The following is a 23,484-nucleotide window of genomic DNA, read 5'->3' as shown; positions in this document are numbered from 1 at the left end:
AAGGTACCCTAACCCTAAGGTACCCTAACCCTGAGGAACCCTAACCTTGAGGTACCCTAAGGTACCCTAACCCTAAGGTACCCTAACCCTAAGGTACCTGAGGTGCCCTAACCCTAAGGTATTATAAAACTGAAATTGTAATTTTTAAAAAGTACAACCATTGAAAATTCCATAATATTGGCATGTTGAATAAAATGACTGGGCTCCGTATAAGGAATTAGTGGACCTACAGCTGTCTTCTTAATGGCTCTGTTCCCCTTCCCTCTCTGTCATTGGCTGGTCCAGCTGGAGGGCTGTATCCGCGGGGAGAACCAGAGCATCTCGTTGGGACACCTGCACCCAGGAGGAAGCCCATTGGACGATGCAACGTTGCTCTGGACCAATCCAACTGCACTACCGTGCCAACTATGATGGTACGTTCTTACACTGTAAACGTACACACCACACACAGGCAAACACACCATCCCCTAACACCATTGTAAATCCCCTAACAGCATTGTAAATCCCCTAACACCATTGTAAATCCCCTAACAGCATTGTAAATCCCTAACAGCATTGTAAATCCCCTAACAGCATTGTAAATCCCCTAACACCATTGTAAATCCCTAACAGTATTGTAAATCCCCTAACAGCATTGTAAATCCCCTAACACCATTGTAAATCCCCTAACACCATTGTAAATCCCCTAACAGCATTGTAAATCCCCTAACAGCATTGTAGTGGAGGTTTTATCTGCATCTGTTCTGGACACCTGGACTAACCCTAAACCTGGACACCTGGACTAACCCTAACCCTGGACACCTGGACTAACCCTAACCCTGGACACCTGGACTAACCTGGACACCTAGACTAATCCTAACCCACTAACCCTAACCCACCTGGACTAACCCGAACCCTAACCCTGGACACCTGGACTAACCCTAACCTGGACACCTGGACTAACCCTGGACACCTAGACTAACCCTAACCCCCCTGGACTAACCCTAAACCTAACCCTGGACACCTCACTTACGCTCAGGCTTCAAACACAGATAAAAAACATTGTGCAATCTATTGTGTGTCTGTGTGTGTCTGTCAGGGTACCGGAGGCTGCAGAGGGATCTATCGGAGGGAACGGTGACGTCAGGAGACTCATTCTACATCAGAATCAACCTCAACATCTCTGGCCAATCAGACACCTGCTCCCTGAGCGTGCTTTGTGATGAGGTACCTCCTGACCCTAACCCTGTCATTTAGTAGACACTCTTATCCAGATCGACCTACAGTTAGTACATTCATCTGAAGATAGCTAAGTGAGACAACCACATATCTCAGTCATAGTAAGTACACTTTTCCTCAATAAGGTAACTATCAGCAAAGTAAGTGCAAGTGTTAGTTATTACCTCATATCAGTCTCATTCTGAAAGTCATTGACTTCATAAATCCTAGTCTAAATGATGATTCAGCGATACACAAATTGGCTTAATTATTTATCTACTAACTAACTAAACAATCACACAGAAATACATAAACACACACAGCTTAGGTTGAATTGATTACTAACATAATGCAATGAAAAGTCCCTAGTGGACTAACCCGATATGACGGCTGGTAAACAATGAAAAGTCCCTAGTGGATATACCCGATATGACGGCTGGTTACACAATGAAATGTCCCTAGTGGACTAACCTGATATGACGGCTGGTTACACAATGAAATGTTTTTATGAAAAAGGGTTAGGGTTAGGGCTAACCCTAACCCTAACCCTCTTGACCCAAGCAAGTATCTTCTTATTATGGTGTCCTTTAGTAGGGGTTTATTTGCAGCAATTCAACCATGAAGGCCTGATTCACACAGTCTCCTCTGAACAGTTAATGTTGAGGTGTGTCTGTTACTTGAACTCTGTGAACCATTTATTTGGGCTGCAATTTCTGAGGCTGGTAACTCGAATGAACTTGGAGGTAACTCTGGGTCTTCCATTCCTGTGGTTGTCCACATGAGAGTCAGTTTCTTCATTGTTCTTGATGGTTTTTGCGACTGCACTTGAAGAAACTTTAAAGTTTCCATCTCAAATATAAAATATATTTTGATTTTTTGGTTACTACTTGATTCCATATGTCATAGTCCTGTAGTCAATTCACTATTATTCTACAATGTAGAAAATAGTAAAAATAAAGAGAAACCCTTGAATGAGTAGGTGTTCTAAAACTGTTGACCGGTAGTGTACAATATACAATATATACATGACATAATCTACAATATGTGCTTTGTGACGAGGTACATCAATCTACAATATGTAACGAGGTACCTGTTATTATCGTGTTGTTGTTGTTAGGGTTAGGGTTGATTGATTGCTTGGTTGTTTGGTTAATTTATTGTTTGAGTATTGGTTGGATGATGTTTGATTATTTTATTGAATTAATGATTGATTGATTGGTTGATCGATTGATCGGTTGATAGGTTGATTGAGTGATTTATTGGTTGATTGATTGATTAACATATTTACAGTGCCTTGCGAAAGTATTCGGCCCCCTTGAACTTTGCGACCTTTTGCCACATTTCAGGCTTCAAACATAAAGATATAAAACTGTATTTTTTGTGAAGAATCAACAACAAGTGGGACACAATCATGAAGTGGAACGACATTTATTGGATATTTCAAACATTTTAACAAATCAAAAACTGAAAACTTGGGCGTGCAAAATTATTCAGCCCCTTTACTTTCAGTGCAGCAAACTCTCTCCAGAAGTTCAGTGAGGATCTCTGAATGATCCAATGTTGACCTAAATGACAAATGATGATAAATACAATCCACCTGTGTGTAATCAAGTCTCCGTATAAATGCACCTGCACTGTGATAGTCTCAGAGGTCCGTTAAAAGCGCAGAGAGCATCATGAAGAACAAGGAACACACCAGGCAGGTCCGAGATACTGTTGTGAAGAAGTTTAAAGCGGATTTGGATACAAAAAGACTTCCCAAGCTTTTAACATCCAAGGAGCACTGTGCAAGCGATAATATTGAAATGGAAGGAGTATCAGACCACTGCAAATCTACCAAGACCTGGCCGTCCCTCTAAACTTTCAGCTCATACAAGGAGAAGACTGATCAGAGATGCAGCCAAGAGGCCCATGATCACTCTGGATGAACTGCAGAGATCTACAGCTGAGGTGGGAGACTCTGTCCATAGGACAACAATCAGTCATATATTGCACAAATCTGACCTTTATGGAAGAGTGGCAAGAAGAAAGCCATTCTTAAAGATATCCATAAAAAGTGTCGTTTAAAGTTTGCCACAAGCCACCTGGGAGACACACCAAACATGTGGAAGAAGGTGCTCTGGTCAGATGAAACCAAAATTGAACTTTTTGGCAACAATGCAAAACGTTATGTTTGGCGTAAAAGCAACACAGCTGAACACACCATCCCCACTGTCAAACATGGTGGTGGCAGCATCATGGCTTGGGCCTGCTTTTCTTCAGCAGGGACAGGGAAGATGGTTAAAATTGATGGGAAGATGGATGGAGCCAAATACAGGACCATTCTGGAAGAAAACCTGATGGAGTCTGCAAAAGACCTGAGACTGGGACGGAGATTTGTCTTCCAACAAGACAATGATCCAAAACATAAAGCAAAATCTACAATGGAATGGTTCAAAAATAAACATATCCAGGTGTTAGAATGGCCAAGTCAAAGTCCAGACTTGAATCCAATCGAGAATCTGTGGAAAGAACTGAAAACTGCTGTTCACAAATGCTCTCCATCCAACCTCACTGAGCTCGAGCTGTTTTGCAAGGAGGAATGGGAAAACATTCAGTCTCTCGATGTGCAAAACTGATAGAGACATACCCCAAGCGACTTACAGCTGTAATCGCAGCAAAAGGTGGCGCTACAAAGTATTAACTTAAGGGGGCTGAATAATTTTGCACGCCCAATTTTTCAGTTTTGATTTGTTAAAAAAGTTTGAAATATCCAATAAATGTCGTTCCACTTCATGATTGTGTCCCACTTGTTGTTGATTCTTCACAAAAAAATACAGTTTTATATCTTTATGTTTGAAGCGTGAAATGTGGCAAAAGGTCACAAAGTTCAAGGGGGCCGAATACTTCCGCAAGGCACTGTATTTGATTGGTTGATTGATTGATTAAGGTGGTCCATGTCCTGGACACGATGCACCAGGGGAAGTGGGAGTGGCTTTGCTCCCGGGTCGAAGCCTACTCTGGAACCGACCTATCGGAAAAAGGCACCATCCCCTCTTACTCACGGTAAATACAGACTGCTATGGACTACTACACACTACTACAAACTACAGAGTACTACAGACTACTACACACTACTACATACTACTACAGATCACTACATACTACTACAGACTACTACAGAGTACTACAGAGTACTACATACTACTACATATTACTACAGAGTACTACAGACTACTACAGACTACTATGGACTACTACAGAGTACTGCAGAGTACTACACACTACTACAGACTACTACAGACTACTACAGATTGCTACAGACTACTACAGAGTACTACAGACTACTACAGACTATTACATACTACTACACAGTACTACAGAATACCAGATGAATACTTTCAAATACTGATCCAGAAGCTTGATGTAACATCAGACTACTACATTTCACCACAGACCTGTATGTGTGTGATCTACAGGGCCCAGCAGTTGCTCCTGGAAAAGATGCAGAAGCTCGATACAACATCAGATTAGCAACCACTATAGATCACCACTGACCTGTGTGTGTGTGTGTGTGTGTCTGTGTGTGTGTTCGCACACGCACGCGTGTATGATCTACAGGGCCCAGCAGCTTCTCCTGGTAAAGATGCAGAAGCTGGTGTGTCGAGGAGGAAGAGAGGAGAATGACAGCCTGCGCAACTTCAAGGTATTAACTAGACCCTAATTAACTAGCCAGCTACCCCCTAACTGACTAGCAGCCTGCATAACCTCATGGTACTAACTAGCCCTAACTAACTAGCCAACTTACCCCTAACTAACTAGCAGCCTACATAACCTCATGGTACTAACTAGCCCTAACTAACTAGCCAACTTACCCCTAACTAATTAGCAGCTTGCATAACCTTGGGGCACTAACAAGCCCCTAACTAACTAGCCAGCTAACCCCTAACTGACTAGCAGCCTGCATAACCTCGTGGTACTAACTAGCCCCTAACTAACTAGCCAACTTACCCTTAACTAATTAGCAGCCTGCATAACCTTAGGGCACTAACAAGCCCCTAACTAACTAGCCAGCTAACCCCTAACTGACTAGCAGCCTGCATAACCTCATGGTACTAACTAGCCCCTAACTAACTAGCCAACTTACTCCCAACTAACTAGCAGCCTACATAACCTCAGGGTAATAACTAGCTCGTAACTAACTAGCAGCCTGCATAACCTCAGGGTACTAACCAGCTCGTAACTAACTAGCAACCTGCATAACCTCAGGTACTAACTAGCCCCTAACTATCTAGCCTCTAACTATCTAGCCTCTAACTATATAGCCCCTAACTAACTAGCCACTAAGTAACTAGCAGCCTGCATAACATCAGGGTACTAACTAGCCCGTAACTAACTAGCCTCCAACTAACTAGCCCATAACCAACTAGCCCATAACCAACTAGCCCATAACTAACTAGCCCCTAACTAACTAGCAGCCTGCATAACCTCAGGGTACTAACTACCCCTAACTAATTAGCCTCTAACTAACTTTCATCTAACTAACTAGCCCCTTACTAACTGGCCTCCAACTAACTAGCCCCTAACCATTATCCCTAACAAACAAACTAACCAACTAACTAGTCCCCAACTAACTAACTAACTAACCAACTTACTAACCAACTAACTAGTCCCCAACTAACTAACCAACTAACTAACCTAGCTTCTATCTAACAAACTGGCTGAACAACTGCTTGACTAACGTAACTGACTGACTAACTAAGGCCTAGATTCAATACGGACCATTACAGATCCACGTTATAGTGTGTTTGACATTTAACCTTAAACGCATCAACATATTTCAACTGCTAAAAGCCCCAACAGGGGTAATTTTTGAGCCCTAAATCACCAACTGGGGCCATTTTTTTACCCCTAAAGCCCTAACAAGGGTTATTTTCGAGTCCAAATTGGAAATGTCAAAATGACACTTTCTGTCACATAGTTACACTTTTTATTTTATTAACCTTTGGTAACTGTAAAATGGTTTAAATTCCTCCAAAATAATCATATATTTAAAACATTTCACAGATTTATACTCACATTTGATATACAAAAATATATGTTTTTGCATATTTTTCATGCTTTGAACAGTTATTTTCATCTATTTCATCCATAGCAACTTGTTTCTGTTATTCATTCAAGGTGTTCTGTTTCTGTGATTCTGTGAGGCTGAGAAATTGGCGATTGAGCTAATATGACGTACGGTACAACCTAAACTAGATTTGAGAGGAACCAACATCTTCTCCAAAGAGGACTTCTCTGAAACTGTGCGCCAGAGGAGGAAATAACTTATTGGCCGAGTCAGTGGCTTCAGATCAACATCATATATTACCATTCGGCCGTCAGATTGGCCCCCAACGCTCCTTATAGGACACATCACTCTACAGTCCTCTGTAAACTGGTAATCTCTGTATACCCGTCGCAAGACCCACTGGTTGATGCTTATTTATAAAACCCTCTTAGGCCTTACTCCCCCATATCTGGTAGCCTAGTGGTTAGAGCGTTGGACTAGTAACCGGAAGGTTGCAAGTTCAAAACCCCGAGCTGACAAGGTACAAATCTGTCGTTCTGACCCTGAACAGGCAGTTAACCCACTGTTCCTAGGTCGTCAATGAAAATAAGAATTTGTTCTTAACTGACTTGCCTAGTTAAATAAAGGTACAATAAAAATACATTTAAAATACCTACTGCAGCCCTCATCCTCCACATACAACAGCCGTTCTGCCAGTCACATTCTGTTAAAGGTCCCCAAAGCACACACATCCCTGGGTCCCTCGTCTTTTCAGTTCGTTGCAATTAGAGACGAGAATGAGCTGCAACAAACACTCAAACTGGACAGTTTTATCTCAATCTCTTCATTCAAAGACTCAATCATGGACAATCTTTCTGACAGTTGTGGCTGCTTTGTGTGATGTATTGTTGTCTCTACCTTCTTGCCCTCTGTGCTGTTGACTGTGCCCAATAATGTTTGTACCATGTTTTGTGTTGCTACCATGTTGTTAACATGTTGTGTTGCTACCATGATGTGTTGTCATGTGATGCTGCCTTGCTATGTTGTTGTCTTAGGATTCTCTTTATGTAGTGTTGTGTCCTATATTTATATTGTATTTATTTTTAATTTTTAATCCCAGACCCCCGTCCCCGTAGGAGGCCTTTTGGTAGGCCATCATTGTAAATAAAATGTGTTCTTAACTAATGGGGATCCATAATAAACCCCAGGAAGAGTAGCTGCTGTCTTGGCAGGAACTAGTGGAGATCCATAATAAACCCCAGGAAGAGTAGCTGCTGCCTTGACAGGAACTAAAGGGGATCCATAATAAACCCCAGGAAGAGTAGCTGCTGCCTTGGCAGGAACTAATGGGGATCCATAATAAACCCCAGGAAGAGTAGCTGCTACCTTGACAGGAACTAATGGGGATCCATAATAACCCCAGGAAGAGTAGCTGCTGCCTTGACAGGAACTAAAGGGGATCCATAATAAACCCCAGGAAGAGTAGCTGCTGCCTTGGCAGGAACTAATGGGGATCCATAATAAACCCCAGGAAGAGTAGCTGCTGCCTTGGCAGGAACTAATGGAGATCCATAATAAAACCCAGGAAGAGTAGCTGCTGCCTTGGCAGGAACTAATGGGGATCCATAATAAACCCCAGGAAGAGTAGCTGCTGCCTTGGCAGGAACTAATGGAGATCCATAATAAACCCCAGGAAGAGTAGCTGCTGCCTTGGCAGGAACTAATGGGGATTTATAATAAACCAATGAACAAAGCCATCAGACATGTAGCTATGGGCTATCAACTCAGTTCCAAATTCTTCTGAAAGATGACCCGTTCAACTTGGCATAGAGACATTGACTGGAATCTAAATACTGGATGTATTTAAATTGTTATTATTTTTGTAAAAATTGTGGCTGTGTCATGCCCTGACCTTAGAGATCCTTATTATTCTCTATGTTTGGTTAGGTCAGGGTGTGACTCGGGTGGGAAAGTCTGTTTTCTATTTCTTTGTTTTTGGCCGTGTGTGGTTCCCAATCAGAGGCAGCTGTCTATCGTTGTCTCTGATTGGGGATCACATATAAGTTGTCATTTTCCTTTTGGGTTTTGTGGGATCTTGTTTTTTGTTTAGTGTCTGTTACCTGACAGAACTGTTCGCTTTGTTATTTTGTTTGAGTGTTTTTTGATAATAAAAATCATAAATACTTTCCACGCTGCGCTTTGGTCCACTCCTTTCGACGAGAGCCATTACAGAAGACCCCACCACCAAAGAACCAAGCAGCGTGGCCAGGAGGAGCAGGGATCCTGGGCTCGGGGAAAAAGGGAGTGGACATCCTGGACCTGGGAAGCAGACCCTGCCATGGAAGCAGGCGGAGGCAGGGAGTGAGGAACGGTGACGATACGAGGAGTTAAGACAATGACGGAAGCCCGAGAGACAGCTCCAACCATTTTTGGGCGGAGGCAGACGGGGAGATTGGCAGAGTCAGGGTTTAGACCTGAGCCAACTCCCTGTGCTTACTGTGGGGAGCGTGTGATACACATCCCGGTGCGCTCTGTTCCAGCTCAGAACGGTTTTTGATAATAAAAATCATGAACACTTTGGTCCACTCCTGTCGACGAGAGCCGTTACAGGCTGCCACGCCCCCCGAGGTGCCATATTTGGTCCACTCCTGTCGATGAGAGCCGTTACAGGCTGCTACGCCCCCCGAGGTGCCATATTTGGTCCACTCCTGTTGATGAGAGCCGTTACAGGCTGCCACGCCCCCCGAGGTGCCATATTTGGTCCACTCCTGTCGACGAGAGCCGTTACAGGCTGCCACGCCCCCCGAGGTGCCATATTTGGGATGTTCAGGGTACATACATCTACAGTGCCTTCGGAAAAATTCCAACCCTTGATGTTACAGCCTTATTCTAAAATTGATAAAATAAATAAAAATCCTCATCATTCTACACACAAGACCCCATAATGACAAAGCGAAAACAGGATCTTAGAAATGTTTGCAAAAATATAAGAAACATAAATACCTTACTTATATGAGTATTCAGACCCTTTGCTCTGAGACTCGAAATTGAGCTGGTGCATCCTGATTCCATTTGTATTTATTATGGATCCCTCCTGCCTTGGCAGCAGCTACTCATCCTGGGACCCAGCAAAATTAAGGCAGTTTATACGATTTTAAAAACATTACAATACATTCTCCGATTTCACAACACACTGTTTGCCCTCAGGCCCCTACTCCACCACTACCACATATGTACAGTACTAAATCCATGTTTACGTGCGTGTATAGTATGTATGCATGTGTCTGTGCCTATGTTTGTGTTGCTTCACAGTCCCCACTGTTCCATAAGGTGTTTTTATTCTGTTTTTTAAATCTAATTTTACTGCTTGTATCAGTTTCTTGATGTGGAATAGAGTTCCATGTAGTCATGACTCTATGTAATACCGTGTGCCTCCCATAGTCTGTTCTGGACTTGAGGACTGTGAGGAGACCTCTTGTGGCATGTCTTGTGGGGTATGCATGGGTGTTGCAGTCCTTTCAGTCGCTGTAGTAGCTGACATGTATAGAGTGAGATTCACATACATAATAGACACTCTGGCTTTATTCAAAGCCAGTGGCATGTCATTAGTAAAGTTTTTTTTAAGTAAATGGGCCTAGACAGCTGCCCTGGGGAATTCCTGAATCTACATAGATTATAAAATAATTATAATATTTAACCTTTATTTAACCAGGTAGGCCAGTTGAGAACAAGTTCTAATTTACAACTATGACCTGGCCAAGATAAAGCAAAGCAAAGCAGTGCAACAAAAAACAACAACACTGAGTTACACATGGGATAAACAAATGTACAGTCAATAACACAATAGAAAAAGTCTATATACAGTGTGTACAAATGTAGTAGGATTAGTGAGGTAAGGCAATAAATAGGCCATAGTGGCAAAATATTTACAATTTAGCATTAACACTGGAGTGATAGATGTGCAGAAGATGTGCAAGTAAAGATACTGGGGTGCAAAAGAGCAAAAAAAAGAATAACAATGTGGGGACGAGGTAGTTGGATGGGCTATTTACAGATGGCTGTGTACAGGTGCAGTGAGGTAAGCTGCTCTGACAGCTGTTGATTAAAGTGAGGGAGATAGATATAAGTCTCCAGCTTCAGTGATTTTTGCAATTCGTTCCAGTCATTGGCAGCAAAGAACTGGAAGGAAAGGCAGCCAAACGAGGAGTTGGCTTTGGGGATGACCAGTGAAATATACCTGCTGGAGCACGTGCTATGGGTGGGTGTTGCTATGGTGACTAGTGAGCTGAGATAAGGCGGAGCTTTACCTAGCAAAGACTTATAGATGGCCTGGAGCCAGTGGGTTTAGCGACGAATATGTAGCGAGGGCCAGCCAACGAGAGCATACAGGTCGCAGTTGAGGGTAGTATATGGGGCTTTGGTGACAAAACGGATGGCACTGTGATAGACTACATCCAATTTTCTGAGTAGAGTGTTGGAGACTGTTTTGTAAATGACATCGCCAAAGTCAAGAATCGGTAGGATAGTCAGTTTTACGAGGCTATGTTGGCAGCATGAGTGAAGGAGGCTTTGTTGTGAAATATGAAGCCTAGATTTATTTTGGATTGGAGATGCTTAATGTGAGTCTGGAAGGAGAGTTTACACTCTAACCAGACACCTAGGTATTTGTAGTTGTCCACATATTCTAAGTCAGAACCTTCAAAGTAGTGATGCTAGTCAGGCGGGCGGGTGAGGGCAGCAATCGGTTGAAGAGCATGCATTTAGTTTTACTAGCAGGCCACGGAAGAAGTGTTGTATGGCATTGAAGCTCGTTTGGAGGTTTGTTAACACAGTGTCCAAATAATGGCCAGATGTATACAGAATGGTGTTGTCTGGGTAGAAGTGGATCAGAGAATCACCAGCAGCAAGAGCGACAATGATATATACAGAGACAAGAGTTGGCCAGAGAATTGAACCCTGTGGCACCCCCATAGAGACTGCCAGAGGTCCAGACAACAGGCCCTCCAATTTGACACACTGAACTCTATCTGAGAAGTAGTTATTGAAGTAGTAATTTGAGTAACCAAGGCTATTGAGTCTTGCAGATAAGAATGCGGTGATTGACAGAGTTGAAAGCCTTGCCAGGTCGATGAAGACGGCTGCACAGTATTGTCTTTTATCGATGGTGGTTGTGATGTCGTTTAGGACCTTGAGCGTGGCTGAGGTGCACCATGACCAGCTCGGAAACCAGATTGCATAGTGGAGAAGGTATGGTGGGATTCGAAATGGTCGGTGATCTGTTTATTAACTTGGCTTTCGAAGATTTTAGAAAGGCAGGGTAGGATGGATATAGGTCTGTAACAGTTTGGGTCTATGGTGTCTCCCCCTTTGAAGAGGGGGATGACCGCGGCAGCTTTCCAATCTTTGGGGATCTCAGACGATACGAATTTTGAGGATAATTTTAGAAAGAGAGGGTCCAGATTGTCTAGCCCAGCTGATTTATAGGGATCCAGAATTTGCAGCTCTTTCAGAACATAAGCTGTTTGGAATTGAGTGAAGGAGAAGCGGGGGGCGGGGGAGCATGGCCAGCCGTAGAAAAATGCTTATTGAAATTCTCGTTTATGGTGGATTTGTTGCTAGTGACAGTGTTTCCTATCCTCAGTGCAGTGGGCAGCTTGGAGGAGGTTCTCTTATTCTCCATGCACTCTACAGTGTCCATCAACCCTTTAATAATGGGGCTAGTGACAGTGTTTCCTATCCTCAGTGCAGTGGGCAGCTTGGAGGAGGTTCTCTTATTCTCCATGCACTCTACAGTGTCCATCAACCCTTTAATAATGGGGCTAGTGACAGTGTTTCCTTTCCTCAGTGCAGTGGGCAGCTTGGAGGAGGTGCTCTTATTCTCCATGCACTCTACAGTGTTTCCTATCCTCAGTGCAGTGGGCAGCTTGGAGGAGGTGCTCTTATTCTCCATGCACTCTACAGTGTCCATCAACCCTTTAATAACCGTGAGCTAACTACATGTAAACACCTTGAACTGTCTTGATGTGTTGTTGTTATTGTTGTTTATGTTGTGTAGAACAGCTTACAGCCTGAAGAGTCCAGCCTGTCCTCAGACCCCAAATCCAGCCCTCGCATGTCCAGAGCTAGCGTCTTCATCACACAGATACTACAGGTAACACACACACACCTTCACACACCTTCACACACACACCCATCTCCTCAGTAAAGTGCAATGTGTGTGTGTGTGTGTGTGTGTGTGTGTGTGTGTGTGTGTGTGTGTGTGTGTGTGTGTGTGTGTGTGTGTGTGTGTGTGTGTGTGTGTGTGTGTGTGTGTGTAGTTTGTCAGCAGGGTGGATAATAAGTATAAGCGTATGAACAGCAGTGAGCGTGTTCGCATTGTGAGCTCAGGAAACCCGACGCTGCCCAGACCAGGCTTCGAAACCCTGAGACAGGATGGTAAGCCTTGCACCCTACACACTATACAATACAGGAAACCCAATGCTGCCCAGACCAGGCTTCGAAACCCTGAGACAGGATGGTAAGCCTTGCACCCTACACACTATACAATACAGGAAACCCAACGCTGCCCAGACCAGGCTTCGAAACCCTGAGACAGGATGGTATGCCCTGCACCCTACACACTACTGGAAACCCAATGCTGCCCAGACCAGGCTTCAAAACCCTGAGACAGGATTAAAAAACGACATCCTACCATAAACCTACATCCTACCATAAACCATGTACACTACTACCTATACGCCCTGTTTCTCTCTCTCTCTATACACACACACACCTATACACTACACCCTGTTTCTCTCTCTCTATACACACACACCTAAACACTACACCTGTTTCTCTCTCTCTCTATTGTCACGAACCGGCTCAAAGCCCGTAACAAAGGGAGACAACGTGGAGATAAGGAGTAACAAAAATATATTTATTAACTAAACCAACTAAGGAAAATATACAATGACGTGTGTAATCAGTAATCAGTAGTGTAAGTGAGTGTTTTGCATGCATGAATGTGATAATGCAGGGTGTTGAAAGGTGCCAAAGCAAACAAACAAAAGGCCACCAAGAACCACAACACAATCTACAAAGGTGTCTGCATGGAGAGTCTCCTCCATGAATGTGGAAGAGGTCTATTTATCCTGGGAGACACCTGGCCCAGGTGTTTCCCATGAAGCTGACGACCCTCCCAACTCCGCCCACCGGCATCCTAATAAGGAAACAAGAACAAAGACAGAATACAGCAGACAGAGTGGGAGGGTTGTCACACTATATACACACACCTATACACTACACCTGTTTCTCTCTCTATATATACACACACACCTATACACTACACCTGTTTCTCTCTCATATATATATATATATATACAGTGCCTTGCGAAAGTATTCGGCCCCCTTGAACTTTGCGACCTTTTGCCACATTTCATGCTTCAAACATAAAGATATAAAACTGTATTTTTTTGTGAAGAATCAACAACAAGTGTGACACAATCATGAAGTGGAACGACATTTATTGGATATTTCAAACTTTTTTAACAAATCAAAAACTGAAAAATTGGGCGTGCAAAATTATTCAGCCCCTTTACTTTCAGTGCAGCAAACTCTCTCCAGAAGTTCAGTGAGGATCTCTGAATGATCCAATGTTGACCTAAATTACTAATGATGATAAATACAATCCACCTGTGTGTAATCAAGTCTCCGTATAAATGCACCTGCACTGTGATAGTCTCAGAGGTCCGTCAAAAGCGCTGAGAGCATCATGAAGAACAAGGAACACACCAGGCAGGTCCGAGATACTGTTGTGAAGAAGTTTAAAGCCGGATTTGGATACAAAAATATTTCCCAAGCTTTAAACATCCCAAGGAGCACTGTGCAAGCGATAATATTGAAATGGAAGGAGTATCAGACCACTGCAAATCTACCAAGACCTGGCCGTCCCTCTAAACTTTCAGCTCATACAAGGAGAAGGCTGATCAGAGATGCAGCCAAGAGGCCCATGATCACTCTGGATGAACTGCAGAGATCTACAGCTGAGGTGGGAGACTCTGTCCCATAGGACAACAATCAGTCGTATATTGCACAAATCTGGCCTTTATGGAAGAGTGGCAAGAAGAAAGCCATTTCTTAAAGATATCCATAAAAAGTGTTGTTTAAAGTTTGCCACAAGCCACCTGGGAGACACACCAAACATGTGGAAGAAGGTGCTCTGGTCAGATGAAACCAAAATTGAACTTTTTGGCAACAATGCAAAACGTTATGTTTGGCGTAAAAAGCAGCACAGCTCATCACACTGAACACACCATCCCCACTGTCAAACATGGTGGTGGCAGCATCATGGTTTGGGCCTGCTTTTCTTCAGCAGGGACAGGGAAGATGGTTAAAATTGATGGGAAGATGGATGGAGCCAAACACAGGACCATTCTGGAAGAAAACCTGATGGAGTCTGCAAAAGACCTGAGACTGGGACGGAGATTTGTCTTCCAACAAGACAATGATCCAAAACATAAAGCAAAATCTACAATAGAATGGTTCAAAAATAAACATATCCAGGTGTTAGAATGGCCAAGTCAAAGTTCCAGACCTGAATCCAATCGAGAATCTGTGGAAAGAACTGAAAACTGCTGTTCACAAATGCTCTCCATCCAACCTCATTGAGCTCGAGCTGTTTTGCAAGGAGGAATGGGAAAAAATGTCAGTCTCTCGATGTGCAAAACTGATAGAGACATACCCCAAGCGACTTACAGCTGTAATCGCAGCAAAAGGTGGCGCTACAAAGTATTAACTTAAGGGGGCTGAATAATTTTGCACGCCCAATTTTTCAGTTTTTGATTGTTAAAAAAGTTTGAAATATCCAATAAATGTCGTTCCACTTCATGATTGTGTCCCACTTGTTGTTGATTCTTCACAAAAAATACAGTTTTATATCTTTATGTTTGAAGCCTGAAATGTGGCAAAAGGTCGCAAAGTTCAAGGGGCCGAATACTTTCGCAAGGCACTGTGTATATATATATATATATATATATATATATATATATATATATGCTGTTTATTATTATACACCCTACACCCTGTTTCTCTCTCTCATATATATATATATGCTGTTTATTATTATACACCCTACACCCTGTTTCTCTCTCTCATATATATATATATATATGCTGTATATTATTATACACCCTGTTTCTCTCTCATATATATATATATATGCTGTATATTATTATACACCCTACACCCTGTTTCTCTCTCTCTCTATACACACACACCACCAGTGGAGAGAACAAGTATTTGATACACTGCCAATTTTTGCAGTTTTTCCTACTTACAAAGCATGTAGAGGTCATTTTTAACATAGGTACACTTCAACTGTGAGAGACGGTATCTAAAACAAAAATCCGGAAAATCACTATGATTTTTAAGTAATTAATTTGCATTTTATTGCATGACACAAGTATTTGATCACCTACCAACCAGTAAGAATTCCGGCTCTCACAGACCTGTTAGTTTTTCTTTAAGAAGCCCTCCTTGTTCTCCACTCATTACCTGTATTAACTGCACCTGTTTGAACTCGTTACCTGTATAAAAGACACCTGTCCACACACTCAAACAGACTCCAACCTCTCCACAATGGACAAGACCAGAGAGCTGTGGAAGGACATCAGGGATAAAATTGGAGACCTGCACAAGGCTGTGATGGGCTACAGGACAATAGGCACGCAGCTTGGTGAGAAGGCAACAACTGTTGGCGCAATTATTAGAAAATGGAAGAAGTTCAAGATGACGGTCAATCACCCTCGGTCTGGGGCTCCATGCAAGATCTCACCTCGTGGGGCATCAATGATCATGAAGAAGGTGAAGGATCAGCCTAGAACTACACGGCAGGACCTGGTCAATGACCTGAAGAGAGCTGGGACCACAGTCTCAAGAAAACCATTAGTAAACACACTAAAATAACACATCCTAGATCTGAATGAATGAAATTCTTATTAAATACTTTTTTCTTTACATAGTTGAATGTGCTGACATCAAAATCACACAAATTATCAATGGAAATCAAATATATCAACCCATGGAGGTCCTGGATTAAAGTGGAAAACCACACTACAGGCTGATCCAACTTTGATGTAATGTCCTTAAAACAAGTCAAATGAGGCTCAGTAGTGTGTGTGGCCTCCACGTGCCTGTATGACCTCCCTACAACGCCTGGGCATGCTCCTGATGAGGTGGCGGATGGTCTCCTGAAGGATCTCCTCCCAGACATGGACTAAAGCATCCGCCAACTCCTGGACAGTCTGTGGTGCAACGTGGTGTTGGTGGATGGAGCGAGACATGATGTCCCAGATGTGCTCAATTGGATTCAGGTCTGGGGAACGGGCGGGCCAGTCCATAGCATCAATGCCTTCCTCTTGCAAGAACTGCTGACACACTCCAGCCACATGAGGTCTAGCATTGTCTTGCATTAGGAGGAACCCAGGGCCAACCGCACCAGCATATGGTCTCACAAGGGGTCTGAGGATCTCATCTCGGTACCTAATGGCAGTCGGGCTACCTCTGGCGAGCACATGGAGGGCTGTGCGGCCCCCCCAAAGAAATGCCACCCCACACCATGACTGACCCACCGCCAAACCGGTCATGCTGGAGGATATTGCAGGCAGCAGAACGTTCTCCACGGTGTCTCCAGACTGTCACATGTGCTCAGTGTGAACCTGCTTTTCATCTGTGAAGAGCACAGGGCGCCAGTGGCGAATTTGACAATCTTGGTGTTCTCTGGCAAATGAAAAACGTCCTGCACGGTGTTGGGCTGTAAGCACAACCCCACCTGTGGACGTCGGGCCCTCATACCACCCTCATGGAGTCTGTTTCTGACCGTTTGAGCAGACACATGCACATTTGTGGCCTGCTGGAGGTCATTTTGCAGGGCTCTGGCAGTGCTCCTCCTGCTCTTCCTTGCACAAAGGCGGAGGTAGCGGTCCTGCTGCTGGGTTGTGGGCCCTCCTACGGCCTCCTCCACGTCTCCTGATGTACTGGCCTGTCTCCTGGTAGCGCCTCCATGCTCTGGACACTACGCTGACAGACACAGCAAACCTTCTTGCCACAGCTCACATTGATGTGCCATCCTGGATGAGCTGCACTACCTGAGCCACTTGTGTGGGTTGTAGACTCTGTCTCATGCTACCACTAGAGTGAAAGCACCGCCAGCATTCCAAAGTGACAAACATCAGCCAGGAAGCAGAGGAACTGAGAAGTGGTCTGGTCCCCACCTGCAGAACCTATGATTTCCACCTGTTGTCTATTCCATCTGCACAACAGCATGTGAAATGTATTGTCAATCAGTGTTGCTTCCTAAGTGGACAGTTTGATTTCACAGAAGTGTGATTGACTTGGAGTTACATTGTGTTGTTTAAGTGTTCCCTTTATTTTTTTGAGCAGTGTATATTAGCATTGTATATATTTATGCTGTATATTATTATACACTCTACAACCTGTACCCTTTACAATGTGTGTGTGTGTGTGTGAAGACTGTGCAGACCCATACAGTGATGTGAGTAGGAGTGTGAACCTGGTTCCGTACAGCCTGGTCTCCCCTCAGCGGGTCCAGAGGAAGAGGCCGGTTCTGATCAGTCCAAACAGTCTGGCCCGGACCATTATTCAGAAGATACTCAACATGGGTGGAGCCATGGACTTCAACATCTGCAAACCAGGTCGGGTTGTGTGTGTGTGTGTGTGTGTGTGTGTGTGTTTAATATTATTTAGTTATATCATATTAATAAAAGGTCATGTATTCCAGATGTCCTAACTAAAGAAGAGTTCTTAATGAGACAGAGGATTGAACCCATCATCTCCTCCAGAGAGAAGAACACCAACACCTACGAGGTTGTCTCTCCTGAGAACATAGAGGCTGTTGCTGCAAAGGTACATACTATTTTACATCTTGACTGATTTATTTTATAGAACCTTTATTTTAGCAGGGAGTCCCATTGAGACCAAGGCCTCTTTTCCAATACCACGTAATAAAACCACACAATATTACAAGCAATTTAAAAAGAAAACACATTCCTCAACAATGAGGTCCTTCATTTTAAAGAGCGACTGCATTTATCCCGGAAGTGTAAATAGGATCCTTTTGGTCATAAAGTCTAAAACGGAGTTTGGAACATCCGTGTGTCACAACAGGTAAATGAATGTTGGGTTTCTATCTAATAGCATAGACAGTGAGACAGACCTGCCCAGCAGCTCCAACTTGGTTACATAAGACGACACAACGCCCATTTCTTACTTGAGAAATACTGCACCAAACACCTTAGTTAGATGTAAACATTAGCAACTAAAACATCCTTGGCAAAAACAGATTTCTTAAATGGTCTTAGATTCATTCTGGGGGGTTTGAGTGAAATAGGCTTCTGCATCTACAGTGGCTCAAGGGGGACAAACATCATTAACCAAACGCAGAATTAGTCAGGAAGACTATTTTCTAATGAACAACAGAAAAACACACGTGCCAATCGGTTGTTCAGTAGTTTAACAACTTGAACTGCCCTGGAGGTCCAGGAGCATCAAGGTGCAGAGTGCTCTGTAGATCATTCCATTGGGTCCTCCATTAACAACTTGAACTGCCCTGGAGGTCCAGGAGCATCAAGGTGCAGAGTGCTCTGTAGATCATTCCATTGGGTCCTCCATTAACAACTTGAACTGCCCTGGAGGTCCAGGAGCATCAAGGTGCAGAGTGCTCTGTAGATCATTCCATTGGGTCCTCCATTAACAACTTGAACTGCCCTGGAGGGTCCAGGAGCATCAAGGTGCAGAGTGCTCTGTAGATCATTCCATTGGGTCCTCCATTAACAACTTGAACTGCCCTGGAGGTCCAGGAGCATCAAGGTGCAGAGTGCTCTGTAGATCATTCCATTGGGTCCTCCATTAACAACTTGAACTGCCCTGGAGGTCCAGGAGCATCAAGGTGCAGAGTGCTCTGTAGATCATTCCATTGGGTCCTCCATTAACAACTTGAACTGCCCTGGAGGCCCCGGAGCATCAAGGTGCAGAGAGCTCTGTATTACATCTGCTAAACATGTGTATGCGACCAACATGTTTAATTTGATAATTTTATACACGGGTGCAAAACAACAAAGCAGATTCCCCGAATTCTGTAGTTAACCATCCCTGTGACCAGGTCTGGTGACTCGTATGTCACTCATTTAACAATGAAGTAAGGTATGGAGGAAGTTTTCACGAGGGCTTTCTAAACAAAAAAATTGAATCAAGTCACATCTAATTTAATTTGTCACATGTACCGAATACAAGAAGTGTAGACTACCAGCCAATGTACAGAAAAATCTGCTATATTTATATTTACCATGTCCTTGATCAGCCACTATTGAAGTACATTTTGAAGCTAGAAAAGATCTAAGCTGAGTGTTGATTGAAGATTCTAAAATGTTCGCTAGACAGTTTAGAGATCAGGAGATCATTACTCAGGGGTCACCACCTTGGTAGAGAGGGAGCACATGGGCAGCCTTCCAGAAACATGATTGGATTTAAATCAGTGTATTTTAGTATTTTCAAATACATGCCAGTACTTTCCAAGTGTATTTCCAAGTACATTCCAATATTCAACTACTTGTTCAATTTGTTCATTTGGAAATGTATATGAAAGGAATTGAGATATTTGAAATAGTATTTGAACCCAGGTCTGTTGTGTGCAGGGTAAACACTGTTTGATGGAGGCTGACGTGAGCTGTGTTAAAGACCTTTTGAGGAGAGAGATCTACCCAATCATCATCCACATCAAGATCTGTGACAAGAACATCAGGAAGCTAAGGTACTCTGACCTCTAACCCCTTGCATCTGTCTCCTACAGGAAGCTGTCCCTGCGTGTGGACAGTGAGGAAGAGTTTGTCAGAGTGTCGGAGCAGAGAGAGAGAGCTGGAGAGTATTCCTAACCCCTTGCATCTGTCTCCTACAGGAAGCTGCCCCTTCGTGTGGACAGTGAGGAGGAGTTTGTCAGAGTGTGTCGGAGCAGAGAGAGAGAGCTGGAGAGTGTTCCGTGTCTCTATGCGTGTCTGGAGCCTGAGGAATGGGCTGGGCCTGATGACCTCATCAGAGTGGTGAAAGACAGAATCCAGGAGGAACAGAGGAAGACTGTCTGGGTGGAGCAAGACCTGCTGTAACACACACAGATTAATGCATGCACACACCTCACACACAAGGTGCGCAAGATGGCGACGCTGGGTTAGATGCCACAAAATAGTTGGGAGTCCCCAGTAGGGGCTGCACACAATTGGTCTTGGTTTGGCTGGGGTACGCCGTCATTGTAAATAGCAATTTGTTCTTAACTGTCTTGCCTAATTAAGTAAAGGTTAAATAAAATACAAAATTGTTGAGAGGTTTTACCTGTAGTCAGCATTTCATTATTATGTCACATTGGGTGAACCTGTGGTCAGCGCTCAGGTCTGTTCAACGCTGGTCCGACCAATCTGATTCCACGCTTCAAGATCGCTTCGATCACGTGGACTGGGATATGTTCCGGCTAGCCTCAGATAATAACATTGATGTATACGCTGACTCGGTGAGCGAGTTTATTAGCAAGTGCATCGGTGATGTGGTACCCACGGTGAATATTAAAACCTTCCCCAACCAGAAACTGGATTGATGGCAGCATTTGAGCAAAACTGAAAGCATGCGAACACCTGCTTTTAATCATGGCAAGGCGACCGGAAACATGACCGAATACAAACAGTGTAGCTATTCCCTCTGTAAGGCATTTAAACAAGCTAAGCTTCAGTATAGAGACAAAGTAGAGTCGCAATTCAACGGCTCAGACACGAGACGTATGTGGCAGGGTCTACAAAAAGAAAACCAGCCCCGTCGCGGACACCGATTTCTTGCTCCCAGACCAACTAAACAACTTCTTTGCTCGCTTTGAGGACAATACATTGCCACTGACATGGCCCGCTACCAAAACCAGCCAACGTGAGTAAAACATTTAAACGTGTTAACCCTTGCAAGGCTGCCGGCCCAGATGGCATCCCTAGCCGCGTCCTCAGAGCATGCGCAGAACAGCTGGCTGGTGTGTTTACGGACATATTCAATCAATCCCTATCCAGTCTGCTGTTCCCACATGCTTCAAGAGGGCCACCATTGTTCCTGTTCCCAAGAAAGCTAAGGTAACTGAGCTAAACAACTACCGCCCTGTAGCACTCACTTCCGTCATCATGAAGTGCTTTGAGGGACTAGTCAAGGACCATATCACCTCCACCCTACCTGACACCCTAGACCCACTCCAATTTGCTTACCGCCCAAATAGGTCCACAGACGATGCAATCTCAACCACACTGCCCTAACCCATCTAGACAAGAGGAATACCTATGTGAGAATGCTGTTCATCGACTACAGCTCAGCATTTAACACCATAGTACCCTCCAAACTCGTCATCAAGCTCGCGACCCTGGGTCTCGACCCCGCCCTGTGCAACTGGGTACTGGACTTCCTGACGGGCCGCCCCCAGGTGGTGAGGGTAGGTAACAACATCTCCACGACCGCTGATCCTCAACACTGGGGCCCCACAAGGGTGCGTTCTGAGCCCTCGCCTGTACTCCCTGTTCACCCACGATTGCGTGGCCACGCACGCCTCCAACTCAATCATCAAGTTTGCGGACGACACAACAGTGGTAGGCTTGATTACCAACAACGACGAGACGGCCTACAGGTAGGAGGTGATGGCCCTCGGACTGTGGTGTCAGGAAAATAACCTCACACTCAACGTCAACAAAACTAAGGAGATGATTGTGGACTTCAGGAAACAGCAGAGGGAACACCCCCCTATCCACATCGATGGAACAGTAGTGGAGAGGGTAGTAAGTTTTAAGTTCCTCGGTGTACACATCACAGACAAACTGAATTGGTCCACCCACACAGACAGCATCGTGAAGAAGGCGCAGCAGCGCCTCTTCAACCTCAGGAGGCTGAAGAAATTCGGCTTGTCACCAAAAACACTCACAAACTTCTACAGATCCACAATCAAGAGAATCCTGTCGGGCTGTATCACCGCCTGGTACGGCAACTGCTCCGCCCACAACCGTAAGGCTCTCCAGAGGGTAGTGAGGTCTGCACAACGCATCACCGGGGGAAAACTACCTGCCCTCCAGGACACCTACACCATCCGATGTCACAGGAAGGCCATAAAGATCATCAAGGACAACAACCACCCGAGCCACTGCCTGTTCACCCCGCTATCATCCAGAAGGCGAGGTCAGTACAGGTGCATCAAAGCTGGGACCGAGAGACTGAAAAACAGCTTCTATCTCAAGGCCATCAGACTGTTAAACAGCCACCACTAACATTGAGTGGCTGCTGCCAACACACTGACTCAACTCCAGCCACTTTAATAATGGGAATTGATGGAAAATATATCACTAGCCACTTTAAACAATGCTACTTAATATAATGTTTACACCCCTACATTACTCATCTCATATGTATATACTGTACTCTATCATCTACTGCATCTTTAGGTAATACATGTATCACTAGCCACATTAAACTATGCCACTTTGTTTACATACTCATCTCATATGTATATACTGTACTCGATACCATCTACTGCATCTTGCCTATGCCGCTCTGTACCATCACTCATTCATATATCTTTATGTACATATTCTTTATCCCTTTACACTTGTGTGTATAAGGTAGTAGTTTTGGAATTGTTAGCTAGAGTACCCGTTGGTTATTACTGCATTGTCGGAACTAGAAGCACAAGCATTTCGCTACACTCGCATTAACATCTGGGCCCCACAAGGGTGCGTTCTGAGCCCTCTCCTGTACTCCCTGTTCACCCACGATTGCGTGGCCACGCACGCCTCCAACTCAATCATCAAGTTTGCGGACGACACAACAGTGGTAGGCACATGGTTAATGTGTATGTGACAAATAAAATTTGATTTGATCTAACTTTTATAGATGCCTTGGTGGGTGGATGGTTTGGAGGGAGGGAGTGGAGGGTTGGAGAGAGGGGATGGATGGGAGAATGAGTGGCTGGTGTTGTACTGTTTTTGTTGTTATATCTGAAAATCTATATATAAAGTTAATTTAAAAATAATAATAAATAAGAACAGAGTAACAGCAGCATATGATGAGGGTAAAAGTGTGTGTATGTTTGTGTGTGTTGGATTAAGGGATGGACCCAATCATCACCAGTCTAACACCAAAGGATCCATATGTGGCAACTGGCCTTAACAAGTCAGGGTTAGGGGTCAGGGTGATAACACAGCAGC

The 23,484-nt window shown here is 44.1% G+C and overlaps 1 protein-coding gene across 1 annotated transcript; it reads left to right on the top strand.

Annotated features, from left to right (window-relative positions):
* The first annotated feature begins 334 nt into the window (after positions 1-334).
* On the top strand, positions 335-20,601 carry LOC110516024 (caspase recruitment domain-containing protein 11). Its single transcript, XM_036974402.1, has 10 exons — positions 335-413; positions 1,079-1,206; positions 4,127-4,242; positions 4,798-4,882; positions 12,282-12,377; positions 12,544-12,661; positions 17,734-17,916; positions 18,003-18,127; positions 19,915-20,030; positions 20,175-20,601. The coding sequence occupies exons 1-10, from the start codon at positions 362-364 to the stop codon at positions 20,377-20,379; spliced, it is 1,224 nt and encodes a 407-aa protein (XP_036830297.1). The 5' UTR covers positions 335-361; the 3' UTR covers positions 20,380-20,601.
* Positions 20,602-23,484: the final 2,883 nt, after the last annotated feature.

The sequence above is a fragment of the Oncorhynchus mykiss genome, unplaced genomic scaffold (genome assembly GCF_013265735.2).
Source record: "Oncorhynchus mykiss isolate Arlee unplaced genomic scaffold, USDA_OmykA_1.1 un_scaffold_527, whole genome shotgun sequence".
NCBI classification, from domain to species: domain Eukaryota; kingdom Metazoa; phylum Chordata; class Actinopteri; order Salmoniformes; family Salmonidae; genus Oncorhynchus; species Oncorhynchus mykiss.
This window is presented reverse-complemented; position numbering and strand designations above follow the sequence as displayed.

Excerpts from the sequence above, each read along its gene's own strand:
- LOC110516024 (XM_036974402.1), top strand. The coding sequence starts at position 362 with ATGCAACGTTGCTCTGGACCAATCCAACTGCACTACCGTGCCAACTAT. Across the intron at positions 1,207-4,126 it reads TGAGCGTGCTTTGTGATGAG|GTGGTCCATGTCCTGGACAC; the intron begins GTACCTCCTGAC and ends TGATTGATTAAG. Across the intron at positions 18,128-19,914 it reads TAGAGGCTGTTGCTGCAAAG|GGTAAACACTGTTTGATGGA; the intron begins GTACATACTATT and ends TGTTGTGTGCAG.